General features: G+C 44.0%; 2 protein-coding genes across 2 annotated transcripts in view; both read left to right on the top strand.

Moving 5' to 3' along the window:
• enah (ENAH actin regulator) overlaps positions 1 to 15,259 on the top strand; it is a 137,556-nt gene extending 122,297 nt beyond the window's left edge. The window contains exons 6-13 of the mRNA XM_080543452.1: positions 4,532 to 4,884; positions 5,184 to 5,332; positions 5,666 to 5,714; positions 6,948 to 7,002; positions 7,553 to 7,619; positions 11,123 to 11,207; positions 13,079 to 13,136; positions 14,397 to 15,259. Coding sequence (XP_080399578.1) covers positions 4,532 to 4,884; positions 5,184 to 5,332; positions 5,666 to 5,714; positions 6,948 to 7,002; positions 7,553 to 7,619; positions 11,123 to 11,207; positions 13,079 to 13,136; positions 14,397 to 14,434 — 854 coding nt within the window. The 3' untranslated portion in view covers positions 14,435 to 15,259. The remainder of the gene's footprint in view (positions 1 to 4,531; positions 4,885 to 5,183; positions 5,333 to 5,665; positions 5,715 to 6,947; positions 7,003 to 7,552; positions 7,620 to 11,122; positions 11,208 to 13,078; positions 13,137 to 14,396) is intronic.
• An 8,671-nt stretch (positions 15,260 to 23,930) lies between these two features.
• lbr (lamin B receptor) overlaps positions 23,931 to 27,500 on the top strand; it is a gene marked incomplete at both ends in the record, with an annotated part of 19,266 nt that continues 15,696 nt past the window's right edge. Inside the window, 3 exons of the mRNA XM_080524061.1 lie at positions 23,931 to 24,101; positions 26,221 to 26,403; positions 27,288 to 27,365. Of these exons, the coding sequence (XP_080380187.1) occupies positions 23,931 to 24,101; positions 26,221 to 26,403; positions 27,288 to 27,365 (432 nt within the window). The remainder of the gene's footprint in view (positions 24,102 to 26,220; positions 26,404 to 27,287; positions 27,366 to 27,500) is intronic.

Raw genomic sequence — 27,500 nt, 5'->3', positions numbered from 1 at the left:
GTTTAAGGTACGCTGTATTGTTGTCCTGTGAACAACTAGACCGGTGTCTGCTACTATTTTTTGCAGCTCTTTTGCAGTGATGTGTGGGTTCTTCTGAGCATTTCTCACCAGATCTCGGGCCATTCTATCTGAAAATGTTCTTGGTCATCCAGATCTTGCCTTGACTTCAATTGTTCCATTTATTTTACTTTTTTCTTCAACCCTGTTCAACCCTGGAATTATATTTACCTGACTAATTGTTGGTAACCCTAACCCATAATCCAAAAGGGTTCCCAAACTTTTGCACAGGGCCCTTTTCCTTTTTTATCATTTAAAAACTGAAACATTTAAATAAAAAGAAACCTTGCTTTAAAATGTGCAGAAAGTTGGCATGTTTAACTTTGTAGCATTTAGTATTCAGGTTTGCTTTCAATCACTTGGACATTATTTGTAACAGACATTTAAACCAGGGGTGGCCAACTTTTTTTTTTTGCACCCCTCTGTATCTGTCATGGCATTCTCATGGCATGTCAATGGACATACTGAAAACAAAACATGTCCTAATTAGTTAAATCTCTTGGTGGACATCAACAAAACATGTCTTAATTGGCTAAATCTCTCCATTGAGGTGCCTTGACTTCTATGACTTGTATGTATGATGATGATGATAACGTTGGTTGAAGCTGCCTGTTCTTGGTTTAACTATGAAAGCCTAGTTTGAAGCATGGTGAGAAAGAGTGACTGACCTGTAACTGTTTCTGCTGTGTGTGTGTGTGTGTGTGTGTGTGTGTGTGTGTGTGTGTGTGTGTGTGTGTGTGTGTGTGTGTGTGTGTGTGTGTGTGTTGTTGTTGGGTTTACACAGAGAGGCTAATGAGGTCTGATGTGTGCGTTCATTGTTCAGAAAGAGGCCCGTGAGGGCTACTGTACCCTAATTACACTACAAAGCCGAACAGATCTGAGCTGAGCTATACCCGGTTGGCCTGGTTACACACCAGAAGTATCTGAGGCAGCACAGTATGGTTCAGTTTGACCGGTTCTGCCCTGTAGTGTGTACCTGACCTCCTAGTTCCTGCTACCTACCTACCTGCCTAGCTACCTCTCTGTCCATGTGGACACACTGTTTACATAGACCTTCTCTGGACCAGCCTGCACTGCTAACCCTGTGAACTAATAGTATCATCCTCTCTGACAATAAGAAAGAACAAAACAAAGAAAAGGAAAAATAAGGAGATTTAGGTCTGTGCTGGTTTTTCTTGCTTCATTTGCCCCCCCCCCTTCTCTCTCTTTCTTTCTCTCTTCTTTCTTCCCCCCTTTCTCTCTCTCCTGTGTTCTCCCACTGTGTGCACAATGGCTGCTCCACCATGTCCCGTCCTGCCCTGTCCCTGTCCCTGTCCCTTTCCTGTCCCTGTCCTGTCCCTATCCATTTCCCTGTTCTGTTCCTGTCCTGTTCCTGTCCTGTCCCTGTCCTGTCCTGGTCTGGTGTGTTCAACGTGGTGTGTTCAGCATTTGAAAGCACCCTCTACACCCCCCTTCCTCCAGATTACTCGTCCAAGAACTCCTCCACCCCCGCCTCTCCCTCCACCCCCAACTACCCACCGCCCACGCCCTCCCCCTGTTCCGCCGCGCCCCCAACTCCGCCCCTGCGACACTCCGCCTCCCGGTTCGCCACCTCACTAGGCTCCGCCTTCCACCCGGTTCTGCCACACTACGCCACTGTCCCCCGGCGACAGCCAGCCCCTCCCGCGGCCCCCGCCCCGGCTCCTGCTCCCCCGGCACCCAAGTCCATCGTGTGGTCTGCCACCAACTTCACCCCCCTGCCCCCATCACCCCCGGTCATGATCAGCAGCCCCCCGGGCAAGGCCACGGGCCCCCGCGCCATCATCGCCATCCCCGTCCCCAGCCCCCTGACACAGAAGCCCCCCTCGCCCTCCCCCAACGGCCCCCCCTCCTTCCCCGCCCCCTCGCCGGTCACCATCATGAGCGGCGGAGGCGGCAGCAGCAGCGGCAACCCCACCCCGCCGCCCCCGCCCACCCCTCCGCCCCCCCCGCCGCTGCCCTTCTCCCTCTCCTGCCCCTCCCCCGGCCCTAGCTCCAGCATCGTCTCCCCCATGGCTCCCCTTGTGTCCTCCTCTCCCTCATCCCAGCCTGCTGTTGTCCCCTCTCCTTTCACAGCCACAGCGCCCCCTACCTCTCTGGCTCTGGCTGAGCACTGTCTAAACTCAGACTCCTCCTCCTACTCCTGCTTCTCCTACTCGGCTCCAGAACCCCGCATGGGAGAGGCCCAGCCGGGTAAGGCCTCACCTCTCTCTGGTTCTCTGACCACCTCTACCTCCACTCACCTACTAATGGAGGGGGTGGGGGGTAGGGAGGGCTACCGACCTACCTACCTGCCTGCCTGCCTGCCTGCCTGCCTGCCTGTCTGTCTGTCTGTTCTTTAACCTCCTGGCCAAGGCAACTCTGGGTGTAAAAGCTAGCTAGCTGGCTGCAGTGGTGGCTAGCAATCGCTATGGCCGTGGCTAGCTTGGCTATAGCTGTTACTAGCATGGCTATGGCTGTTACTACCATGGCTATGGCTGTGGCTAGCATGGCTATAGCTGTGGCTAGCAATGGATGTAGCTAACACGGCTATGGCGATGGCTGTGGTTCTGTTCTCTTCTGTGGTCCAGAATGGCGCCACAGGTCTGTGAGCGAGGGGCTCGTCTAGCTCTGTCGGTCACGTCAGGTCTGACCCACGACTGTCTGTCTCATCATACCGTGTACTGTGTGTTCATGCTGCTGCTCATCCTGGTCTTGACTTGCCTTGTGATCGCTCATCGGCTTGAATTGTGTTTGCTACTGTCCTGCGGTTGGGCATGTCATGTACTGTACTCCTGTAGTACGTCATCCTCACCACGAGAGGGCGCTGTTGTATAGATCACTGTACTTGTAGCGAAGTCCGGAGACACCATTGTCACTTCACCTTCGTGGTCTCCTCTCTTTCGCCAGTTTTTTTTGTTTTGTTTTGTTCACCACAGATTTATGATTATTTCTACAGTTCACCATTGTGACCTTATTATTTCACCATAAGTCCGTCACCCTCACTGTGTGTGTAGTCATTGTGGTGTCAGTGTAAACTAAGTCTACTGTAATCTGATTGGTTACAGAAGGCTTGTGTGTGTGTGTGATATGTATCGCAACATAAAGACCTGTTGGATGGAGAGTTGGTTGGGCCTTCAGCTAGGTCTAAAGCTTCACAGAAGGGTTGTTTTAAAAAAAGAGATTGTTCACTGTTTCACAGTGAAAGGATGTTCAGGTTGATGATAAGAGGCTTAAATCAACTTCAGTTTGAAATGAGACCTTTTCCTCTTCGTCTCCTCTATAAGTAATAAGCAGTCAAAGGAGGTTTTCACAATTCCTGTGTCCTTGACATTTATTATACATTTATTATACAAGCTATCACTGTGCTAGCATACTGATGCCAGTATACCAATGCCAGCATATTGATGCCAGCATATTGATGCCGGCATTCCTCCAGCTACCCATTTTTAATGCCAAACACTGACAATCTATTTATTCTTAACCTTCACTTACATCGATTCGGTTGCCTTATTTGTCCACTTTTCCAATGAGAAAAGCAATTTGATTCAGTGCCAGTAAGCATTAGCATTACATTAACTAGCATTAGCATTTTAAGTGCTAAGACCACACTGACCTCTTGTTTCAATTAATATGACATCATAAAAATACCCCGGTATTACTGAGACAGCTCTTAGCAGCCTTTAAAACATTTTCCAAAGATAAAAAAATTATATATATATATATATTGGCTAAGTAAACTTCCCCTGAGTATTCTTAACTTTGTGTTCAACAGTGTTCTAATGACCCCCGAACCTCATTAACTAGAGCACAATACGTTCACATTCCATCACAGCGTATTGATCCCCTCATCTGTCCCTATTGGATAATGAGAACCAGCTGAGAGGAGGTCATTATGACTGGAGAGGTTTAGGATCTATTACTAGTTGATTTAGGGCTGTTCTGCTCAGACAGGCATAGGCACATATTGACCAAAACTAAGGAGGCTACTATGTTCAGTGTATTTTGCAGTGTGTGTGTGTGTGTGTGTGTGTGTGTGTGTGTGTGTGTGTGTGTGTCTGTCTGTTTGTGTTTGTGTGTTTTTAGTTTTCTATCATGTTTGTGAATGGAATGTGTCAGTTTTCATGCAGGCCATTGCCACCACCGGTCACTAATCTGCATGCTGTATGAACAACAAGGGTGTGTTGCTGATGTAGCATGTCCATACCATCTTCTCACCTGTTTTGTGGAAAAAGTTAATCAAATAAAAGTAGTTAAGTTTATTAAGTTAATAAAAGTTGTGTAATAATCAGTGGAAAGATCTAGAATATGATGCCTGTTCTGTAGGGAGCCTATATTTTGTGCATGTATTTGTGTGTGTGAGTTTAGCTAAAAAGAGGCAAATTCTTGACTTACTGTATCTATTTTAGAGAGGGTCCCAAAATGTGATACTGACAGTTGAATCTCTCCCCCCACCCCCTCTCCCCAACAGATACAGTGCAGACGCCAGTGCTGCCCACCCCTCCTCCCCCTCCCCCCCTCCCTCCCGGCTCCACTGTGACCCCTACTACTGCCGGACCCCCGGCCCCACCGGGTCCCCCTCCCCCTCCCCCCTTACCCCCAACGCTCACCCCCACCACCGCTGGCCCCCCTCCCCCGCCCGGCCCCCCTCCCCCGCCCGGCCCACCTCCCCCACCCGGCCCCCCTCCCCTCCCGTCCGGACAGGCCTCCCATCCTGCTCCCCCCCCTGCCCCCCCCCTGCCGCCCGGGTTGTTTGCTCCATCGGAGGACCGCCCCCTGTCAGGCCTGGCCGCCGCACTCGCTGGAGCCAAGCTGCGTAAAGTGGCACGGGTGAGAGCTGACGCACACACACACACACACACACACACACACACACACACACACACACACACAGTGTGTAGCATTGTCATAGCATGGACTGTATAAATGACTTCTGTATCCTATGTCTGTCTGTCTTTCTGTCTGTCTGTTTGTTTGTCTCTCTCTCTCTCTCTTTCTCCCTGTCTGTCTGTCTGTCTGTTTGTCTGTCTGTCTCTATCTCTCTCTCTGCCTGTCTGTCTATTTGTCTGCCTATCTCTCTGTCTGTCTGTCTGTCTCTCTCTCTGTCTCTCTGTCCATCTGTCCCTCAGGCCGATGACCCAGCAGCTGCCCTGGCTGCGGCCCTGGCCGGGGGCATGGCCGGCGGGGCTGGGGGAGCCAAGCCTGAGGCCCGGGGGAACGGTCCCCTGCCCGGCGGGGGAGGCCTGATGGAGGAGATGAGCGCCCTGCTGGCCAGGAGGTGACATAACACTCTAGTTTACTCCATGGAGGAAGGAGGGAGGGAGGGAGGGAGGGGGGGGGATACATTATGACAAATCATTTCAGTTGGTTGCGTGAGGGGGGGCAAGCTGTGGAAGATGTATGACAAGTCGCAAAAACATCTATTGTTCTATAACTCTATCATCTATATGTTTGCAATTTAGTGTGGGTGTGGCGGGGGGCGGGGGGTTGCATGAGTTACATGATTGAGTTTTGAGAACAGTCAATCATCACCTGAACCACTCATCTGTGGTAGAAAATGTTGTTGCGGTATAAAGACTTTCAGTTTCTGAACATCTGTCTTGTTTCACAGGAGAAGAATTGCAGATAAGGGATCATCGCCCGAGCCTGAGCAGAGAGCTGTGAGTATGGCAGGCAGACAGGCAGGCAGGCAGGCAGACAGGCAGGCAGGCAGGCACACAGACAGGCAGACACTCAGACTGACAGGCAGCCCCACAGACAGGCAGACACTCAGACTGACAGGCAAACAGGCAGCTCCACAGACAGACAGGCAGACACAGACAGACAGACAGACAGGCAGGCAGCCCCACAGACAGATAGGCAGACACAGACAAACAGGCAGGCAGGCAGCCCCACAGACAGACAGACAGACAGACAGGCAGGCAGGCAGACACGCAGAGAGGCAGACAGACAGACAGACAGACAGGCAGGCAGGCAGACACGCAGAGAGGCAGACAGACAGACAGACAGACAGGCAGGCAGGCAGTTAGACAGGCAGGCAAGCACATCTTTGGTCATACCAAGATGAGACCAGGGGTGGGTGGTGGAGGTAGAAATCAGAGGACGGGTTCATTGCTCATTCCATTGCTCATTCCATTCCATGCATTATATTGAGCCCATCCTCCGATTTCTACCTCCACCAGCCTCCCCTGCTTTGCTCATACCTAGATAATATATGTTAGCACTATCATTACACTCATCAACAATCAATAATTCAATCGTCAGTAATTAGAGGAGGTCATATCTAGATCTTTTAAAGGTTATTTTTGGAGTGGGGGCAGTCCCACTCTCAGTTTCTATTAGATACAGTAGAGAAAGATAAGAAGTAAGGAGGAGAGGGTATGTTAGCATGGCATGGGTATGTACATCAAGCCCATGTCGACATGGGTATATGTGTGTACTGTAGGCCACGGTCCTAGACCACTGGACCACCCCAGACCATGGTACTAGACCACTGGACCACCCCAGACTATGGTGCTAGACCACTGGACCACCCCATGCCGTGGTACTAGACCACTGGACCACCCCAGGCCGTGGTACTAGACCACTGGACCACCCCAGACCATGGTACTAGACCACTGGACCACCCCAGGCCACGCATATCTAGATCTGTCGCCTGGTAACCAGTTCTCTGCAGTGTCATTGCACTCATCAATAATTCAATAGTCTGTCTGTTCCCTGTATCCACCTCCTCTCTATGGAAGGCCTCATGATCCCTGAGGTAATTGGTTGATGCCCATTGATCCTGTGAAGCCATTGCCGTCGGTTTGTAACTAGCTATTTCAGGCCAACATTCTGACTGTATGTGACCTTTCACCTCTGACGTCACTGTCTCTCTCTCTGTCCTCCAATAGGACGAAGGGGCCGATGGCACCACAACTCCTAAAGTGTCAGCTTGTAGCACACCTGGTGAGTGGGGAGCTGGGGACACTGTGGGATAGTGGAGAGGTCACAACAACCACAACAACAACAACAACAACAACAACAACAACAACAACAACAACAACAAACATGCAGTTGTCAGTTGTTGCAGTTTTGTTGTATGTGACTCTCTAATTGAAAATAATATAAATCTCTGTTGTACAAATGTGTTATGTTGTTACATTTACATTTTTGGAGTGTAGAGGGGATGAAGAGCTCTTAGAAGGGACAGTTAAGGTGTAGCCTGAAGAGAGGAGTCTTCAGTATGATATTCCATCAACATCGCTAAAGGGAATGCCAGGCTTATTTTGATCAATCTTGTGAGATTAAAAAAATAAAAAAATAATAAATAAATAATCCACCCTTATTTTCACTTCATCATCAAAATAAACCTGTTTTTTCCTTTAGTGGCGTTGATGGAATACCCCCTGCTGTTGTGTTGTTATTGTGTTGTTGTATTGTTGTATGATTGTATTTGGTCATTTGGTATATGGGTTATGTGGTTGATGTATTTTTGTATATCTCCATTCCTGTCCAGATATGCCCAGGAAGCCTTGGGAGCGGACTAACACTATGAACGGTAGCAAGTCTCCGGTCATCGGAAGGTAACTGTCACACACCACTTCTGCTCTGTTTCATTCAACATAATGGCCTTTAGTCTGTCAATCGTACGATTTAATCAGGAACACTGTAGGGTTATATTGCATTTGTAGTCTTCTAGACCGTTTAGGTAAATGTTTGTAGTCCTCTAGACTGTTTAGGTAAATGTTTGTAGTCTTCTAGACCATTATTTTACGTCAATGTTTGTAGTCTTCTCTAGACCATTTAGGTCAAAGTTTGTAGTCTTCTAGACTATTTAGGTCAATGTTTGTAGTCCTCTAGACCTTTAGGTAAATGTTTGTAGTCCTCTAGACCATTTAGGTAAATGTTTGTAGTCCTCTAGACCATTTAGGTAAATGTTTGTAGTCCTCTAGACCATTTAGGTAAATGTTTGTAGTCCTAGACCATTTAGGTAAATGTTTGTAGTCCTCTAAACCATTTAGGTCAATGTTTGTAGTCTTCTAGACTATTTAGCTGAATGTTTCTAGTATTCTAGAAACAGAAACTCAATGTCTTTACTCTAGGTCTAAATGTTCACTGTCTATATCTGAATGTCTGAAATGTCACAACGTCACATGACCTGTTCATGAGGATCTTAGCTTAGCATAGCTAGCATGGCATCATGCTTGGTTAACAAGACTAAAGCACAGGGCTGCATCTACTGCTGCTTCTGGCTAGGCATCCCCTCCTCTTCTCTCCTTTCTTCCTTCTCGACTCTTGTTCTCTTCTCTCCTCTCCTCTCTTCTCCTCTCTTCTCCTCTCTTCTCTTCTCTCCTCTCCTCTCTTCTCCTCTCTTCTCTTCTCTCCTCTCCTCTCTTCTCTTCTCTTCTCTCCTCTCCTCTCTTCTCCTCTCTTCTCCTCTCTTCTCTTCTCTCCTCTCCTCTCCTCTCCTCTCTTCTCCTCTCTTCTCTTCTCTCCTCTCCTCTCTTCTCCTCTCTTCTCCTCTCTTCTCTTCTCTCCTCTCCTCTCTTCTCCTCTCTTCTCTTCTCTCTTCTCCTCTCCTCTCCTCTCTTCTCCTCTCTTCTCTCCTCTCTTCTCCTCTCTTCTCCTCTCTTCTCTTCTCTCCTCTCTTCTCCTCTCTTCTCTTCTCTCCTCTCCTCTCTTCTCTCCTCTCCTCTCCTCTCTTCTCTTCTCTCCTCTCCTCTGCTCCCCATCTCCTCTCCTCTCCTCCCTCCCTGTCTCCTCTCCTCTCTGTTTCCTCACCTCCTTTCCTCCCCACCCCCCCTCCCTCTCCATCTCCTCCCTCTGTAGCAGGGCCAAAGAGTGTTCTGTTGTTTTGCTGGGACCTGTCAATGAAAGCCCGGTATGCAGGAGTGATGACAGGGTTCTAAATTACAGTTTATTTTAGAACTGCACCTCCAACTGCCATGTGCAAAAGAATGTTGGCTGCTGTACTTTTTGTTTTTCATCTTGTTAGAATTTGTTGTCCCTATTTTATAACCTCATAGCATTTAAATATCACTTTCAATTCAACAGTTTCAAACAGTTAATTGAATTTCGTATAACAGCAACGCAACTGTTTTGTGTATTTTATTATTCTTTCTTTTTTTTGTATTGTATTTTTTAAAATATATATATATTTTTTTTAAACAAAGTCAATACAGTATGTAATCAACCCGAGGTTCTGTGTTTGGTCAACAGTGGTGGTGGTCTGTGGGCTGGTTTAAGGGAGGGGGTCTGGGTGGGCTACAGCCCACAGCACAGGACTTTAAAAGCTAGTCTCTCCATTCTTACAGAAGAAACTCCTCACCGTGGAGAAATCCAATGGGTGACTCCCTAAGCAGGTATACAGGCCTGTAGAGTTTAATACATCTCCCTTTTTTTACTCTTTCTTTCACTTTTGGTGTGATGGAAGTGCTCTTTTTGGGTTAAGGGGTAAGGTTTCTTTCTATCTATCTTTGCCAACAAGGTAATCACCAGACTGCGTATGAATATAACACTACTTAACAGACATCTACAGTATAATATTATACTGTATATGAATCTTTCTAGTCGTTCTATTGGTCTTTGTCTCGCCTATCTATTGCACTGAAAAGAATATTCCTCATACACACACCCCACCCTGCCACACGTGCGCACGCACACACACACACACACACACACACACACACACACACACACACACACACACACAGGCACTGCCCACCTTGCCCACCCACACACAAACACACACACACACACACACACACACACACAGGCACTGCCCACCTTGCCCACCCACACACAAACACCCACACCCACATCACATAGGCACGTCCCACCCTTCCCCACACACACACACTCACACACTGTATGCTGTGGCGAGGGAGGAAGGGAGAGGAGACCCCGCCCAGCGCCTCAGTAGACAGCTGAACATTATCACTGTGGTGCCAACTCAGCCCTGAGCCCAGCGGGGCGGCGCAGATAAGACCCCACAGCCCCCCACGGGGCCAGATGGCTGGGTTTAATATCTCCATATTAAACTGGGCTTAATATCTCACCTATAGAGGAGGCCAGAGATCGCAATGACTCACCAAAGACAGAGCATGTTTATAACCCACCACGCACGCACGCACACGCGCACACACACACACACACTCACACACACATACATTTTCTCTCTCAGAGAACACAGTGTTTCCTCCAATCATTTCCTCTTGTTGTAGCCTGTGGTAATTACCTTGTTGGCAAACCCTTCCTGTCCCAGCTGATCCAATGGTAGAGAAGCATGGAAGCTGTGTGTGTGTGTGTGTGTGTGTGTGTGTGTGTGTGTGTGTGTGTATGATTGTGTCTATGTGTGTGTGTGTGTGTGTGTGTGTGTGTGTGTGTGTGTGTGTGTGTGTGTGCATGCTCTAACCAGTGGCCCATTGAACTCTGATTAGAGGGAGTTAGGCCGCACCAACACACAATATGAGAGATTGTTCTGTGTGTTTCCTTCATATGACGTGGTGTGTGAGTTCATTTTGTCAGTGTGGTTCATGTGTGTGTTTCAGGCGAGCATAAACATATGGGGTATGTTTCACGCCTGTGATTTGAGAGTTACGATTACAGTTTCAAGTTGTATTATGTTTCCTTCTCATTTTGGAATTCTACAGGGCAAGATGATAACGAAACTAACCATTTATGCAAGAAGAATGATTGACAGAAAGTAGACAATATTAGGAATACTAACAACATTATAAACCAACATTATAAACACGTTCAAAAAATATATTATAGACTTGAGTTCTGTGGCATCCAATATTTCCTACTGTACTCAATATCAATTTGAATTCCTTCTTTTTGAAATCCCAAAGATGTTACCATCTTTGAGGTTACTGCACACTTTCTTTAAACGTGTTAACGCTGTGGTCCCTAACGACGATGTTAATGTAGTCTAGCGATTGTGGTGAATGTAGAAGATACAGTAGAAAACGACAGTCTTCATTTGGCTGTCTTGCCTTCCTCCACAACAGAGTCCTCTTTCCGCCTATCACCACAGGTCAAGGGTCAGTGGTGTGACTGTGTTGTGTGTTTGTCTCCTCCTCAGACCGAAGTCCACTCCCACACCTACAGGGTCCTTAAGTGCCAATGGGGTGCCGACAGAAGGAGTCGACTACGACAGATTGAAACAGGTACGTAGACGTATGGTGGCCCACCTGGGTCCAAAAACATGCTGTACTGTATGTCAAATGAAAGTGACATGACACTTCAGTTTAGTACATGGGTGTTGGTGGGTGGGGGGGGGGGGGCAGACCTGAGAGAAATACATGGTGTCCATTACTCTCAAATACTCAAGCTGGGTTTGATTTAGTTTCAATGGAACCAAAAGAATAGTCCTGAAAAGAGCCAAGTCAAAGTTAAATCAAGCGCACCTCTTACACCTTATCTATCTTAATGGAACCAATAGGATAGTCACGAAAAGTGACATTAAGCGCACCTCTTACATGTGTACTATATATTTGACCCAGGTCATGAGGCGGAAGGGAGGGGGGAGGGTAAACGCGGTTACAAGGACAGAAAAGAACGGCTGAGTTAGCTGTTTTCTGGCTGTTCATACAACCTGTAGTATTTTCCCCCCTGCATAGTAGTGAGCTGTGAGAGGGTGTGCCCAATGACAGTGTCCCGTACTGGGCCAGTCCCGCCCTCCCTACCATATGAATGAGCCTGTTAGATAAGTGTAGATTCCCCTTGAACCCTCCCTATCTGTGGCCACAGCAGCCTCAGGCAGACGGGCAAGACAGGAGAGCAGCAACACCACGGCCCTCGGGCACACTCACTCACCACTTGCATTTACATTTTTTACATTTTAGACATTTAGCAGACGCCCTTATCCGAAGCGACTTACGACAAGTACATTTGTCTAAAGAAAGTGAATCATCTAACCATTAGTCATGATGAGAAACACTATGCTAGGAACCAGGGGCCATTGGCAGTCACAATGCTAGAAGAACAGTAGAGAAACTGTTTTATAACTATAGGGCTACAGTCATTTTACACTGTTGTGAAGACCTTTGAAGAATTAAACATGATTCTCCAGAAGAAAATGCTAATTTGCGATAAGATAAGTCTAGTCTTTGGCTGAGACGAGTCCGACTCATTCTGACTGGGAGACGATATGAATAAAGATGTGTGGTTGAAGATGTGTTGGTACCATTCCTCAGTCCGTTCCATTCATTACGATGAGCCCCATTTCTACCTCCACCAGCCTCCCCTGGTGTACTGTTTCCTTCCTGTCTGAGGTTAGAGGAGCAGCCCCAGGGACAGAGCAGTTGAGCTAGGACACCAGGGGCCTGTATGAAAGTATGGCTAGCATTAATAATCAGATGATCAATTATCACACTCTTTCACAGGATGTACTTATTCAGTACTAGTAATGGCAGACTAGGCTATGAATTCATGAATTCTGAATTCGGCTGTGTGGTCTGTCATACAAATTTGATTAGATTCAACTTCATTGTCATTGCAGAATACAAGTACCAGACAACGAAATGTTCATCATACAGGCACTGCTGTGACCCTGTGCATTCTATTCTGATGTAGCCTACCGAAGAGCCAAACCAATTTTCTTTCCTCTCTAGCTAATCAAGTTTCAAGTTAAATTCTTTTTTCCTTTTTCGGGGTAATGGCCCCAGACCCACCTACACAAATTGGATGCTGTAATTGTATTCCCAACCTCCCTCACCCTGTTAATCAAATTAAACTACGCTCTTGTTTAAATACCCTATTTAAGAAAAGCAACATTTTTGTTGTTGCCCACCCAAATAATCAAAATGCCCTCCCAAAGATGACATCCTAGTAACGTCTCTGAGACTAGGCTATCTGAATTTGGCTGTGTGGTCTCTCTCTCCTGTTATGTTCAAGCCTCACCCTTATCTACACCTTTCAATGCCATCAACATGCCAGGGAAAACCACACAAAAGTTGTGTCATCGTGTTAAACAGTTTTTTCTTATGGCCTTATGGTTTTGACTAATCTTTTTTTGTAATCTTAATTGTGTCTCCAGGACATTCTGGACGAGATGAGGAAGGAGCTGTCGAAGCTGAAAGAGGAACTCATTGATGGTAATTCAGATCAGATCAGAATCGCTTCTATTACGTAAATTATGATTAAGAACACAAGAGTAAAATTCTTCGGCTTTGGTTCGTAAACATTGGCATTGCAGCATCAACATACAAAATCACAATAATAAACTTAAGTAAAATAAATAATAATAAAGTAATACAGTAATTCAGATTGATAATCCTGCCCACACACAGTGGGTTGACAGGCTGTGCGACAGGATGTGAGAGCGCTTGAAGCAAGTTCCTGGTTTACCTCGTACAGAGAAAGAAACCCGAAGTCAACAGAGACTTTGTAGTCAGCTAAATTCTTTATCCTTCAACCCACCTTGGTAATCCAGTGAAACATGAATTAAGGTCATATCAGAGCTATCATATTTATTATACTAATGTTATACAGTTATACATTGTATTATAGTGTACAGCACAGCAGTAAACTCAATGTTGTTATGGTTACACAGACTAATGGTTTGTAATCAGACCCAATACTTTTCTTAGCTCTCCATTGAATTCTCCATGTAGTTTATTGAAACATTACATTTACATTTTAACCATTTAGTAGACGCTTTTATCCAAAGCAACTTTCAATTAGAGATTACAGGTACAGTCTCCCTGGAGTACCTTAGGGCTAAGTGCCTTACTCAAGGGCACACTAGTGGTGGTGTTCCCAGATGGGATTTGAACTCATGACCTTCTGATCACCAGTCCAAACTCACTATCCACTAGGCCATCACTACCCCTATCGATGTTCAGCCATTTTATTACAGTGTACAGTACAGCACCAAACACAGTGTTAACACACAGACAAACGGACATGATTCCTGGTCATTCCTGGATCCCTGGTCCTGTCTGGCTCAGTTAGCTATTGCGCTAGCTATTGCGCTAGCTACGCTAAGGTTGTGAGTTTGATTCCTGCTGGGACCATATATGATAATACGAATAAACAATCAACTTTATTTGTGTAGCACTTTTCAAAACACAGTTACAAAATGCTTTACAGAACAAGATAAAATAGTACCCACAGTCAGGATAAAAAAACATAAGAGGGGAGGGACTGATGGACTTGGTATAGTCTACTGCTGCAGGAATCTGTAAAGCTTGTCTTGTGTATAAGTGTAAAAGTGTATAATAAAAACAAGTGAAATAAAAGCGATAAGAGACGAAAAGACAAAGAACAGATTTACTATTAAAGAAAATCTGGCCATGCAAACCATGTATGGATTCACTGCATTGTAATTGTTATTCTCTCTTCTCTGTCTGCAGCAATCAGGGAGGAGCTTGGCAAGTCGAACACGGCGTAGAAGGTTCCAGACTCCCTGTACATTTACACGCATCGCAACCTAAATGCAACCTGACACCTACGGTCAACTTCAGATATGAACAATACTATTACAGAAACGGAAAAAGGAAAAAAACATAAAACAAAAAGTTCTAAAATGGTGGCGACAACGATGACAACGATAACAATAACCCTATTAATACAGAACAGAAGACAACGTTTGTGGGCAGAGCCGTGTTAGACACACAGTGAGGGACAAGGGAGGAGCGGGAGGTGCGTAGCATGGAAGCAACCGCCGGCGTCCATTTTGTTGAAGCCTGGTCGTTCCGCCACTTTCCCGCCACCTCACCCGGAGAACAGGACACAGTTCTAAACAGGAGTGACTGTCATTATGCAAAGATTTCTCTCTTTGTCCGTAACACAAGAAAAACAACAAGGAAAATCAACAAATAAACACAAAACTATACTGAACTCTATACTGTATTAACCATTGAAGTGTGAGAAATAAAAACTGACAGCGGTCACACTAGGAATCGGAACGGTTTTGGCACACACTTGTGATGTCAGAGCGCAAGGCACGTTTAGTGGGTGAGTGTGAGGTTTGGAGACAGGAAGTGGGGAGGGAAAGGGAAGTAGGACTCAATTTCCCATAAGGCCATAGAGGGAGCCTCTGCTTGAATGAGATGAGGGACTGATGGACTTGGTATAGTCTACTGCTGCAGGACTCTGTAAAGCTTGTCTTCCTTCCTCAAATACTATTTTAACCTGAATATGTAGAGAAAAAAAAACAAAGAAGAAAAAAAATATATCTACAAAAGTCTATCAATCATGTCTGTTTCAATGTAAACCACGGCCATATCGAGTAGCTTAATCAAAACTTTACAGGATGGTCTGTTTCTCTTAGTCTATCTTCTTTTTTTTCTTCACAAATGAGCGCTCTAAAGAGCTACCGTACTGAATCTCCTATCACTGTTATTGTGTTATTATTGCAGCAGACGGGTGGGACGGTCACATTAGTACATACACAAAGTCTCTCATCGTAGCTCTATACCAAACCTCTTCTGTCAGTCAAAGCGATGGTTAATAATGCTAAAATCACCACGAGCAGATCTGTAGATAGATAGAGCTATTTTGAAATTAAATTTACTTCTCTGTACTGTCACGATTTGAATAATTTTTGTTCTTTCTATCTTCTCTCTCCCTCTCTAATTTATGTCAGATTTTTGGTGCATGTAAGGTTTTGTATGTTAAGAGTCACACAAGGCTGCCACGAAACATTTAATTATTGTAATAATAGCAATAAGTGTAGCATCTGCACCCCCGCCCCACCAACCACCCAGGTTTTATTTTTTTAACATTTCTATGTTCTTTTCTTTTTGGCCCTTTTGAGCCCCCATAGAGGATGTGACTGTGAGACAGGGCACTGTACCTCTTCCTGTCCACTCCATCCACCTCATTGGTTCTAACTTTTAACTGTGAAACAGGAAGGTGAAGATGAATCAACACCTATCTAACACCACCTCTTGTTTATAGCCATAATACACTTAATTCACTAAGGTACGCCATTCATTTCCATTTCATGGTTTTTGTTGTTGTTTGTTTTGGGATTCAAGGATGCTGTGTCTGTTTATTGGTGTTGCAGCAAATTATGATTTTTTTTTTCATTTTGAAAGTAAACTATTGATGAGAAAGGAATTGAAGCCCCAATTGAGAGATTGTTAGTATGGTGTCTCTGTGGACATGCTTGTGCCATCCAGACTGTTTCACTTCCGGCTTACTGCATTATCTATGTGTTGCTTTCTTTTGTTTGCCTTCTTCTCGTCTGTAGACAGAATTTGGAAGACAGCACACATTTTCCCTGAGATATTGTTTGGTATTTGGTCGTATGCGAATGGCTACTTTCTATTGAAAACATTAAATTTTCCTTTTCCGCAAAAATATAATTGTTTTGTGTACAGTGCTAAGTTTGCTTTCCCTAAAATCTCGATGTACAATCAACTGAGACACGAAGTTGAGAGACTGGTGTGAAAGAACTGTCTTCGATGTAAAACCCTTCCTCCTGTCTCTGTTCTCTTACGTGTGTGAGAGGGTTGAAGTTGATCAGGTCCTCCTCATGGCTCCAGCCTCACAGAAAAACTGCCCTTTCTGCTTTTGCTCAACAAATCATTTAATTAATTTCTCATTCTCTCTGGATCAAAAGCATCAATGGGGGGAGGTTTGTTTCCCGTCAGAAGGGTGTTTACAGCATCGATTGCACTTTAAAAACCCATAAAAATCCATGATAACGATGACAAAACTGCTTACAAAAATTTGGCAGCCATTTCATTGCCAATAGTGTCACCAAAGGTTCCAGCTACAGTCTTCTCCTTAACACCGGTGTCACACTCTACTGAGTCGCCTTTTTGTTTTTCATAATTGTCAAGAGAAAGAGAGAGATATCTATCTATATATCAAATCCTTTGGATTGGGAAGTGAAACGTACTGATCGAGGATAATTACCATATCTCCATGGCTAATTCTGTTTGTCATCTTCATGGTTTGTGCCTTGTTCTGAAGTTGCATTTAATATGTCAAAGATTTAAAAATGACTAGTAATAATTCTAGGGTACTCTCATAATCTCACACAAATCATTTTGTTTCTTTTCTTTTTTTTGTTTGCATCCTGGTAAAGTTATTTTAAAGGGAGAATCCTGAAGTTATCTGTTTAAAGTCCAAATGAAGCCAGATATGGTGTATTTTCCTCTTGCCATTTGTATGTTACAGTTTGAGCGGTTTATGATACATGGTTTAGGTTCTTGGCGGTTGGAAATCTGAGAATGGATATCCAGTGAAATCAGTTTAATGTTGATTTTGGTTTGCTGACAGAAACTTTGTCCCCAAAACTCGGATGCTACCATCTCTACTGAGTGAATAGAATCAGGGGGACTTTTGTAAGAAAACCTAGGAGAGATTCATCAGAATGTCTCTGAATTCATTGATCAGTTTCCTTACTTTTTATTATATTATCATTCACATTGTACCATACCGTTCTAGTGTTAATTAGAATTTTCTTACATGCTAACATTGTTTTGTTTGAGCGAATGAAATAAAAATTGCAATACATGATCAAAATGTCATATTTCTTTTGTATGTTGTTCAACTGGCGTTGTTTTCAGTTTTTAAGCATTAAATGTCAACAACTTTTAAAGCTTCGGACAGCTATTTTAAGACTAATATCATCAGCTATGGAACACTTATACCGACAGGACAGAATCACCGTAGTACCTGAAGGGCTTACAAATGCTTTTATGCTGCTTCAGCAGTTGCTCAGTGCTCAGCATGAAAGGAGCAGGCTACAGTACATTAACATATTCAAAAGCTTAAACAAGCTGTGTGATTCAGCATGAACACTGACATTTAGCTCAGAGCTTCATTAGTCTAATGGTTTTGTACAACAGATATACTTTTTTTTGTAATCAATTATTTATTGCAAAACAGTACACATGAAAAACTCACCAAACAACTCACCAAACAAACTACACCAAACAAAATAAGTGTCTGCCCTGATTTCCCCCCCCCCTTATCTTAACCCCCCCCTCCCACACTATAAACACATGAGTAACCCCCATCCCCCCCCCCCCCCCATGGCGATAACATCCCTTCCACCCCCCCCCCATAGTTCTTCATTACACTATATTTGGTATATCATACAATCATAATAATACAACAATTACAGGTTAACTTCACATACAACACAGCCTACAACACAGTCACTCCATCAACTCTTTTATCCTATGTATTGCAGAGGTCCATGTTTGAATTGTCCTTTCTTTAGCTCCATGTATTCTGGCTAAACAACAGATATACTTAAAGTGTTATAATTTTTGTTTCTGGTTCAGAGTAAATGTAGTGAGTAGTGACAGTAGTTCACTGCTCTGCTACAATGGCAACAACAACAAAATAAAGTAGTTAACTACTGAAAACACAACAACTATTTGAATAGAACTACCACTAAGCTACTGCAAAATGTAAACTGATAGTTAAGCTACATGTAGTAGAACTAGTCCCCAACACTGTACTTGCAACTACACGTGTTATAACATGTTAATAACATGTTATAATAGTTTCTGGTTTGGAGTATGCCACTGTTGTGTAACTGAACTGAATGAAATGTATCGATTGTAAGTTGCTCTGGAATAAGGCGTCTGCTAAAAGCCAAAAATGTAAATGTAAATGTAATGAATGCAATCATAATAGTAATTTCTCACAGGACTTTCATTAACCTCCCAGTCAGACTTCAATGTCTGTCATCCACTGACAGTCACTGTTCTTGAAGTATGTAAACTAAACCCAACATCAAGCAGACCAAGCAGGACCATTCTTCGCAGCAGGCAGGCAAATCCCATTTAGTGTGACATCACCCCCCTATTTCACCCCCCATTAGCTGTGAAATGTGAATGAGCGTGGCTCTTAGGTTTCACGCTATTCTTTCTCCTTTAGCCGCAGTTCAGCTGAGGTGAACAGGAAGAGGCAGGACTAACTGAAACCCAAGCAGCGAAATCCCTCTTAACACTGTGAGGCCCAGTGCTATTTTTACCCCCCCCACACAAAGTCCCCCGACCTCCACATACAGTTACCAAGGCCATCTTTTATGTAAAACCAGTGATCTGGGCCAAAAGGTTATTTTCTAAGGGCATCAAGATCTCATCTCTATGGGAGTGGAAGTTTGCTGCTGTGTGTGTGTGTGTGTGTGTGTGTGTGTGTGTGTGTGTGTGTGTGTGTGTGTGTGTGTGTGTGTGTGTGTGTGTGTGTGTGTGTGTGTGTGTGTGTGTGGGGGGGGGGTGCAACACAAAGAGAAGCATAGCTCGACTTCCTGGAGGAGGGGCTGAGAGGTCTGCTAGTCCATCTGCAGTTCATTTGAGGTTTTGATGCAGTCAGAGAGAGGGAGAGCAAGCTGGCTGGGGCGGAAGCTGCAGTAAGACAGGAAGTTAGACTAAGCTGCTCCGCTGCTCTCAGATATGACCTCAGAGAGAGAGAGAGACAGAAAGGGAGAGAGAGAGAGAGAGAGAGAGAGAGAGAGAGAGAGAGAGAGAGAGAGAGAGAGAGAGTGGGCTGAGAATGTACTGTAATAGGATTGGACAATTTGAAAAATCTGCTCGTATTTAATTTCCGTCTTCCGTAGTCTTGAAATGACTGCAGGTGTAAAGTGTTTGACTAAGTACTGTGTGAAGGTCAATGGATAACTGCTGAGAAGAGTACTACTCACACAACCTCCTTCAACATCAGATGTGTGAATACGCTGTTTCTGTTCAGTGACATTAGTTCCTTGAATGGGATTTTGCAATAACTCTTTTGGAAGGTTATAAAGCAATATCCTACACTGAACAATACTGAGTAATATTGAGTTTACTTAGAGACAGGCTTCTGAGAATAAATCAGGTCAACATAGGCCTAGGTATTACCTATCATCCACTGTAGACTGAAGACCCATCTCTTCAGGCTATTCCCTCAAGACCTCTTCATCCCCTCTACCCCCCTGTACAGTTTCTCTACTGTGAATAAATGTAAAAAAAACAAAAATGTAATTCTTCCTTCATCTAGCATTATGACTACCAATGGCCCCTGGCCCAAGCATAGATTACTATGATGAGTGATGGATAGATGATTCACTTACTTAGACAAATGTATTCGTTGTAAGTCGTTTTGGATAAAGGCCTCTGCTAAATACCAAAATGTAAATGTAATGTAGGGACTTCCCCCCCATCACACACACACACACACACACACACGCACACGCACACGCACGCGCACGCGCGCACACACACACACACACACACACACACACACACACACACACACACACACACATATATATTATACCATGTCTGCTGCCAGGTGAAGCACAGGACAAACCTAGGATGTAGGTCTAATTAGATCTGCCTATCTAATTGCAAATCCACCTCAGAAATGGAAACATATGTTAACCTGATGTGTTTTCCCCCTCTATCCACCAGACTTATGGTTAGGTCAACATGTGTTTGACTTTGATGATGAGATAATGACATACAATTTCAGATTTACAGGGAGGCCTACAGTTACATTCATGCAACAGTTTAAATTATGTATTTATTATTTTAATTTTTTTGTCTTTCCCTTCCCTTAATGTCTAAGCTATAATAAGAATTGAGATATACTTTTTTATATATATAACAAATAAATGTTTAGAGGGGAGCCTCCCCTCCTAAATTTCGTTGTTTGGTACCCGTACTGTAACAATGACAAATAAAGTCTATCTATCTATCTATATCTATCTATCTACTAAATAAAACGTTCAAAAATCCTTATCAAATCAAGAGACATTTTTGTCAGTCAACATTTATTTGTCGATTCATGCGTAATTGAACGCTGCTGTAGGCTATGTTGTTTAACAAGACTGTTCCCCCCCATACAATAAAACCTTCTTCCTCCCCACCATTTTGTCTGACGCTTGTAGCAATCTGACAGCCTGTAAACAAAGCGCCGGTACATGCCGTCGTGACGCCCTTACAACCAATCTAAATTCAGATAAAATCCCTGTCGACCAATCAGAAAATTAAGTAATTTAAAAAGAAAATCGCTGTGGCCAATCAGCGACCTTGGCGCCATCATAGACGCTGGTAGGCTTCGCCCATAGAGGGTGGGAAATCGCTCTCGACATTTACAGTTTTTAAATATATAAATATATATTTTCTCTCCACGTTTTTAAAGGGATACATAAAGATTTTCTTTACTGGACAAAGTACGTGTATTCAAAGGTAAGCGAAGTCATGTATTAAGACAATTTAATGCGCATACATATGCTCTCTTTTTAAATGTCTGTTGGGAAGGTTTGACAGTGACTTTGGGCAGCGAGCCGTCTTAACTGCGAGGAGATCAGCCAGCAGCTTTTTTGGGAATAGGCATATAGATTGAAAATGAAAAACTATTTGCGCAGCATGGCTCGGTGTTCCCTTTGCAGAAATGTCCATACATGAATTTGACATGTTGCTAGACGGTAATGGCCGTGGGTCAGACTAATCCCTGGAACGAATTGTTCCGTTTATACGATCATGTTATCAGTATAACGTCGTATCAAGTGTATGCGTATAACTTACAGACTTGTAAGTGTGTATTTAAAATGTACTTACAGAGGTGGATGCCATAATAAAAAAAGAAATGTAATTTATTAAATGTAGACTCAATTTGGGTACTGTATAACAATGTCCAAAATAGCACACTGATATATTTTAAATTCGATGTTTCATTCATTCCAGTATTTAGACAGACTCTTTACCAGCCTGGCTAGCCGACTAGCTCCATATGTTTGAATACATGACGTTTTCCCTCCTTCGGGCTGTCACTGAATCGTTGTTATTAAAGGTGCAGTTGCGTGTAGCCATAGTTACATAGATACATTATTATTTTCTAGCTATGAATGTTCCTTTATGCAGAGGCCAAGCCCTTATTTTAGCTACAGTCAGCTAGCTAACTTAAACTCACTTAAAACTGATATCCTAGTATTATGGCTGTATTAGCATGCTAGCTGTTAGCTTGACAGCGCAGCTAATTCAATGATCTGCCTGGCTTATAGCCACACGCTAACTGGCGCCACACCAGCAACCCATTCATTACAGCGCACCAGCGATGTCCCTGTTGTTACATTCAGATGTCCCTGTTGTTACATTCAGATGTCCTCTGATGTCCCTGTTACATTCAGATGTCCCTGTTGTTACATTCAGATGTCCCTGTTATAAGTGTTGTTACATTCAGATGACCTCAACTTCTCCAGCACGGCTACAGTGTAGGGGCTGGGTTTAGTTAACTAACTTCTCCAGGATGTGCGACTGACATATAGACGTATATGCTATTGCAGGATTTGATTTTATGTTGAAGTATCTGTCTCAACTGTAATATGCTATCCATCAAAAATATTGTTTCCAAATTGATCCCGAGAGAGGACCAAGGGACTGACTTTCAAAGCTCCACCCCCGTCATGCCTCTCGTCCTCTCATCTGTCCTGTCCTAGGGTGTGTAAGTGCTTAGCTGGACCTCCAACCACATGCACTTACAGCCGGGACGCCAGGACAAGCGACACAGAGACTTTGGGGTGTGTCAATATTATTCATGTGATGTTTTGGAATGTGCTTTACTAGATTACTGACAACTATGACGGCTGGATTAGTGTCTAGTACACTTCTATGTATAATCCAGACGTCCAGGGCCATTATAAGAAGGATACATGACTTTTTTTTAGGTATTTCCATCTGCTCTATATATACTAATGTATTTTCTGACCTGGTTTTGTTTTAAATATGACTTAGGCCTAGTATTCTTCTGTGTTGGTCATGTTGTGGTCAATTATTGGAGGCAAGTGTAATTGCAGTGAATTTGTGTCTAAATGTTTTTTCTCCCCTTATTGATGAATAGAATAGGTGACTGTCTTTTTCCACGAGAACTAGGCTATGTTGTTATTTAGCAGTAGGCCTGCTATTTTGTCCAAAATGTGTTTAGGGGCGGGGGGGAAACATGTTTCTCAGGCTTCCACTTGTTGAGCTTGACAAACTGATGGAAGCCCATGCATGTGGTTGTTGCTCTGGACCTACAAAAACACATTATTGGACCTCAACAGAATCTTACAATTCGTTCAGCCACCTCTAACAGGTAGTTTCAAACATTACCTGGCTGAATGTTTGTGGAATTCCCTCTACAAAGGCTATTGAGGCCTATGACAAAGGAGGCCGGGGCTGCTCTGAGTGGTGAGTTTAGGCCCACAAACAGAGTTAAACCTAGTGGTGCCGGGCTCGTCAGCACTTCTGAGCGTTAGCTAGCTACACAGACCCCCCCCCCCTATACTGCTGACCTCACTGCTCCATTGTGTCCAGCCTTACTCACGCCCTGTACATTTTCTTAATGGACATAGAGGGTGTTTCGTTTGGTGTAATCCACCCCAGTGTTTCCCCACAGGATTTGGTGACACTGTGGCGTGGGTGGACCACGTATTAAAACACTTTTGGTTCGTTGTGAGACTGGCGGGACAAATTAGACTATGCCAGGTCACAGAATGTGTTCTATGCATGTGAAAATACATTTGCTGTATAGTTTCCGTTTGTGTTGGTAGCCCATTCTTTGATGTTATGCAGAGTGTGGCTAATGTTTGCCAGAGAAGTACTATGGCCTGCCACGGTCATGTCTATGTATGGGAAACACTGCACCCATTTCAAAGTCTAGACTGAAGGGTGTTTGGGTGGGAAATGGTTAATGATAAGATGCCCATGCCCCCCCCCCCCCACACACACACATGTAGGATGTTTATTGATCATATGCAAATTGGAAACCTGATTATTACTTATTTTTTTTAAGGGAAACTTCTGCTTTTTTCACATCCTTCAAATGCAATGTTGTCAAAGTGGAATTGCAAACATAGGGGCATCATTTTCGGTTTTAGACTCAATGTCAAAGAGAGAAGAGTTTTAACATTATCTCCTTATCTCTCGTTCCGTTCCTCCCCCTCCCTCAGTTAAATGAAGATGCCGAGTGTGAAGTACCAGATCGGGGACACGGTGATGGGTCGCTGGCCGGGCAGTAACCTGTACTACGAGGTGAAGGTGCTCAGCTTCGCCTCCAAGACCCAGCTCTACACCGTCATCTACAAGGACGGCACCGAGCTGGAGCTGAAGGAGGCCGACATCAAGGTAGGCGCCCAGACCTCCACGTATCAGCCAGTCAGGGGAGGCCGGCGGAGGCAGAGGCTCATTGTAATGCATGTGTGAAACTCTCTTGTGTCCAAACAGGGTTTTTGCACGGTCCACCATGTTGGACCACGCTTACAGCATGTAGGTGTCTGATACCGTTCCTCCTGCCGTTCCATGCATTACAATGAGCCTGGCCTCTGATTTCCACCTCCGCCAGCCTCCCCTGGAGCCAGCCACGGGTTGCATCCGAGGCTCTACCTTTACTTCACCCAGAAGTTTTCTCTTGGCCATTTCCCCTTGATGGATTACATTAGATTGCTGCTGCAAGCCTGGCTGGAGTTTTTACATTTTTGAATTGTAATATGTTTTTAGGGCATTTCTGCTTTATTGGGATAGAGACAGAAGAGATTGACAGGAAGGATGGGTGAGAGAGAGAGAGGGGGGGGGGTGACATGCCCGATATGTCGATAGCCAGATCTTGTGATGATATGGTCTGCTCCTTAGTGTGCTACACACTTATGTGCCCGGCTGGAGTTAAAAAATGTAATATGTATATATATTTAACCGTGACCCTGACACCAGTTAATCGATTTAAAATCCATAAATGAGGAGTGGACTGGTGAAACAAGGTAGAGGATTGTGCCTCCCCCCAGGAGTCCAATCAGCATGGCTGTACATGTGACATGACTTAGGCTGGAGGAATATTAATTGATGCCTGACCCGTAACGTGACTGAGGGCGAGGTCTTACCTAACCATGCTGCTCCTATTATGACTGGGTTTCCTTCCTTCGGATTCTCACTGCATAGACGGCCGACAACCTATAAGAATCAGAATGAAGTTCAGGGCTTGACATTAAGCTTTTTCAGGTACTTGTCCTTACTTGTCCGAGAGCTCAAGTTACTTGTCCAATACAAAGATTTTGAAAAAGCAATATATGTGCAAATAACACATTTGACTACTATTGATTTGATAATGATAATTTATTTAAAAATGTATTCATTAAACAATATTTTGTAATTATTTAAAATTATTATGAATGGGGAATCAGTGATTTCCTTTAAATTAAGATTGGCCACCCACAATAGGCATAAATATTTACACATTTTTACCAACATTTTTGGGGGGTAAGTACCCCGCCCCCCTCCACCTCTCCCTCCTCAATGGAAGCAATCTTATTTGCTAGCTTTTGGATAGTATCCTATATTAAAATTGAGAAATCTTCCTCCAGGCCCCCTCCTAAACACTGGCTGAAAGTTTTGTTGACCGGTGGTCCACCACCTACGGAACGCTGTTTCTACCTCAAATTGTCCAACTCAATAGAAACGTTCTCACCCTCTTAGCTTCAAATAATGCCTTTTCCGGTGTTGTGCCGTTTTCCAACTATCCGTTTGTATTAGTTGTAAACTATTATGTATTAAAGTGCTTTCGTAGTTCATTATCGTGGATGATATAGCGTACATTGTTGGTTGCCAATCACTAGTGCCATTCTGAAGTTCGCATTGTGATTCATTGCGACCCACACACTAGTGTGGGTACACTAGTGATAGATGACCCACAATGTACACTAGTGATAGGTGACCCACAATGTACACTAGTGATAGGTGACCCACAATGTAACCTATAACATAGACGATAATGAACTACGAGAGCACTTAAATAGCCTCATAGGCAGCGAGGATGAGGCGCGGCGTAGCTTTCTAATACATTTCTTACTATTCAGATTGGAAGGAGGAATACATTTTTTGCAGATATTAATATATATTGATTTCTTTTTTTGTTTTGACTGCAGGAGGAAGTCCACTTGTCCGAACATAACATATATTTGTCCTGGACAAGCAGACAAGCCTTAATGTCGAGCCCTGAAGTTGATTGTTAGACAAGACACAATGTCGCTCTTGTTTTCACTGTTATACCATGCTGTTGCATGCATGACTATGTAATATTAATAACTATAATTTATTATATTATTTATAAAGCGCTTTTCAATTGTTATTATTCTTTATGGAGGCTAATATGTGTTGTGTAGTCAGTGTATTTATCACAGTGTGATTACAAGTCTCTAACCCTGCTATTCATCAGTGTATGTAACTGCTGTAACCCTGTTATTGGTCATTGCAGAATTCCGGTGGTTTCCACCCTGGCACCGGGCGTTCCCGTTCCCGCTCCCGCTCCCCGTCTCGGCGCCGCTCACGCTCCCGTTCTCCGGCCAGGACCACGCGACGCTCCTCGTCCCGCACCGCCGCCGCCATCGTCACGGAGACACCCCCCCGCAAGGAGGCCAAGATGAAGGACGTGCTGGAGACCAGACTGACCCCTGTTGTAAGATAACGCCGACTGCTGTGCTCTCTCTCTCTCTCTCTCTCTCTCTCTGTCTCTGTCTCTGTCCCAAAAAATAAGTGTTTTCTTTTTTTTTGGTTGCATATTACGAAAGTTGAAGTGTTGAAGAGCCCACTTGATATAACAAACAACAGTTTTAGGATCACTAAATCATTTGTGAATTGGATTCACTGTTTTGTCTGCAATAGACTACTGAATAAGTGATACCTGGCTAAACAAACGTAGGTTTTAGGACGTGTTCAAAAGCAAGGACTGTGTGATCATCTAATTATGTGTAGTTATGTTTCTTTAGCATGTTGTGATGTGCTAAACATGCAGTTAGATATTTAGTTTGTCGCGATGTTCCTTTTTAGCGCTAGCCTATTAGCATCTGTTTTGCGTGTGTTTTTATTCAGTTTGCGTTTCTCAGCTATTTGGTTTGAGGTGTACCAACATTCAAATTAGCATATCTTCTTCAACTATTGCTGTTGTTGTTGTTGTTGTTGTTGTTGTTGTTGCATGTGTTTTAATTTACTTTTGTGTTTGTGCCTTGAAACACTGTCAGTATATAACCAGTAGTTCACACTTTAAATAGGTTAAGCATTGGCTAATAATGATAATAATACATCACATTTATATTTTCTATGTCCCAAAAAATAAACAAAAACAGTGTCATACAGTTATTTGGTATACAGTATAAATGTGCGTTACATGACACATAAAGGAGTTGTTCTCCTCCTTTATTGTTTTCGGCCACATTCCTATCCTCACCTCGTGGTGCCCCCCCCCCTCCATGTACCACAGGCAAAGCCACATTCCTCTCCTCACCTTGTGGTGCCCCCCCCCCCCCCCCCCTCCATGTACCACAGGCAAAGCCAGTCGAGGTCAACAGCAACAATAAACATGAAGAGAAAGGCGAGAATGACACTGCTAACAAAGTCAACGTGGTGAGATATTTAGAAATATCTTTAAGCAATAACTGTAACTTCATTCTCAGTTCCTATATACGTGTATCCCTCTCCTGTCGTGACCACCACCATGCTGCTCTATCAAACAGACTGTTTTGGTGATGGGCAGTATGG

The sequence above is a fragment of the Nansenia antarctica genome, assembly GCF_963989245.1.
Source record: "Nansenia antarctica genome assembly, chromosome: 1".
Taxonomy (NCBI): Eukaryota; Metazoa; Chordata; class Actinopteri; order Argentiniformes; family Microstomatidae; genus Nansenia; species Nansenia antarctica.
The sequence above is the reverse complement of the archived record's forward strand: the minus strand, read 5'-3'. Positions and strand labels throughout refer to the sequence as shown.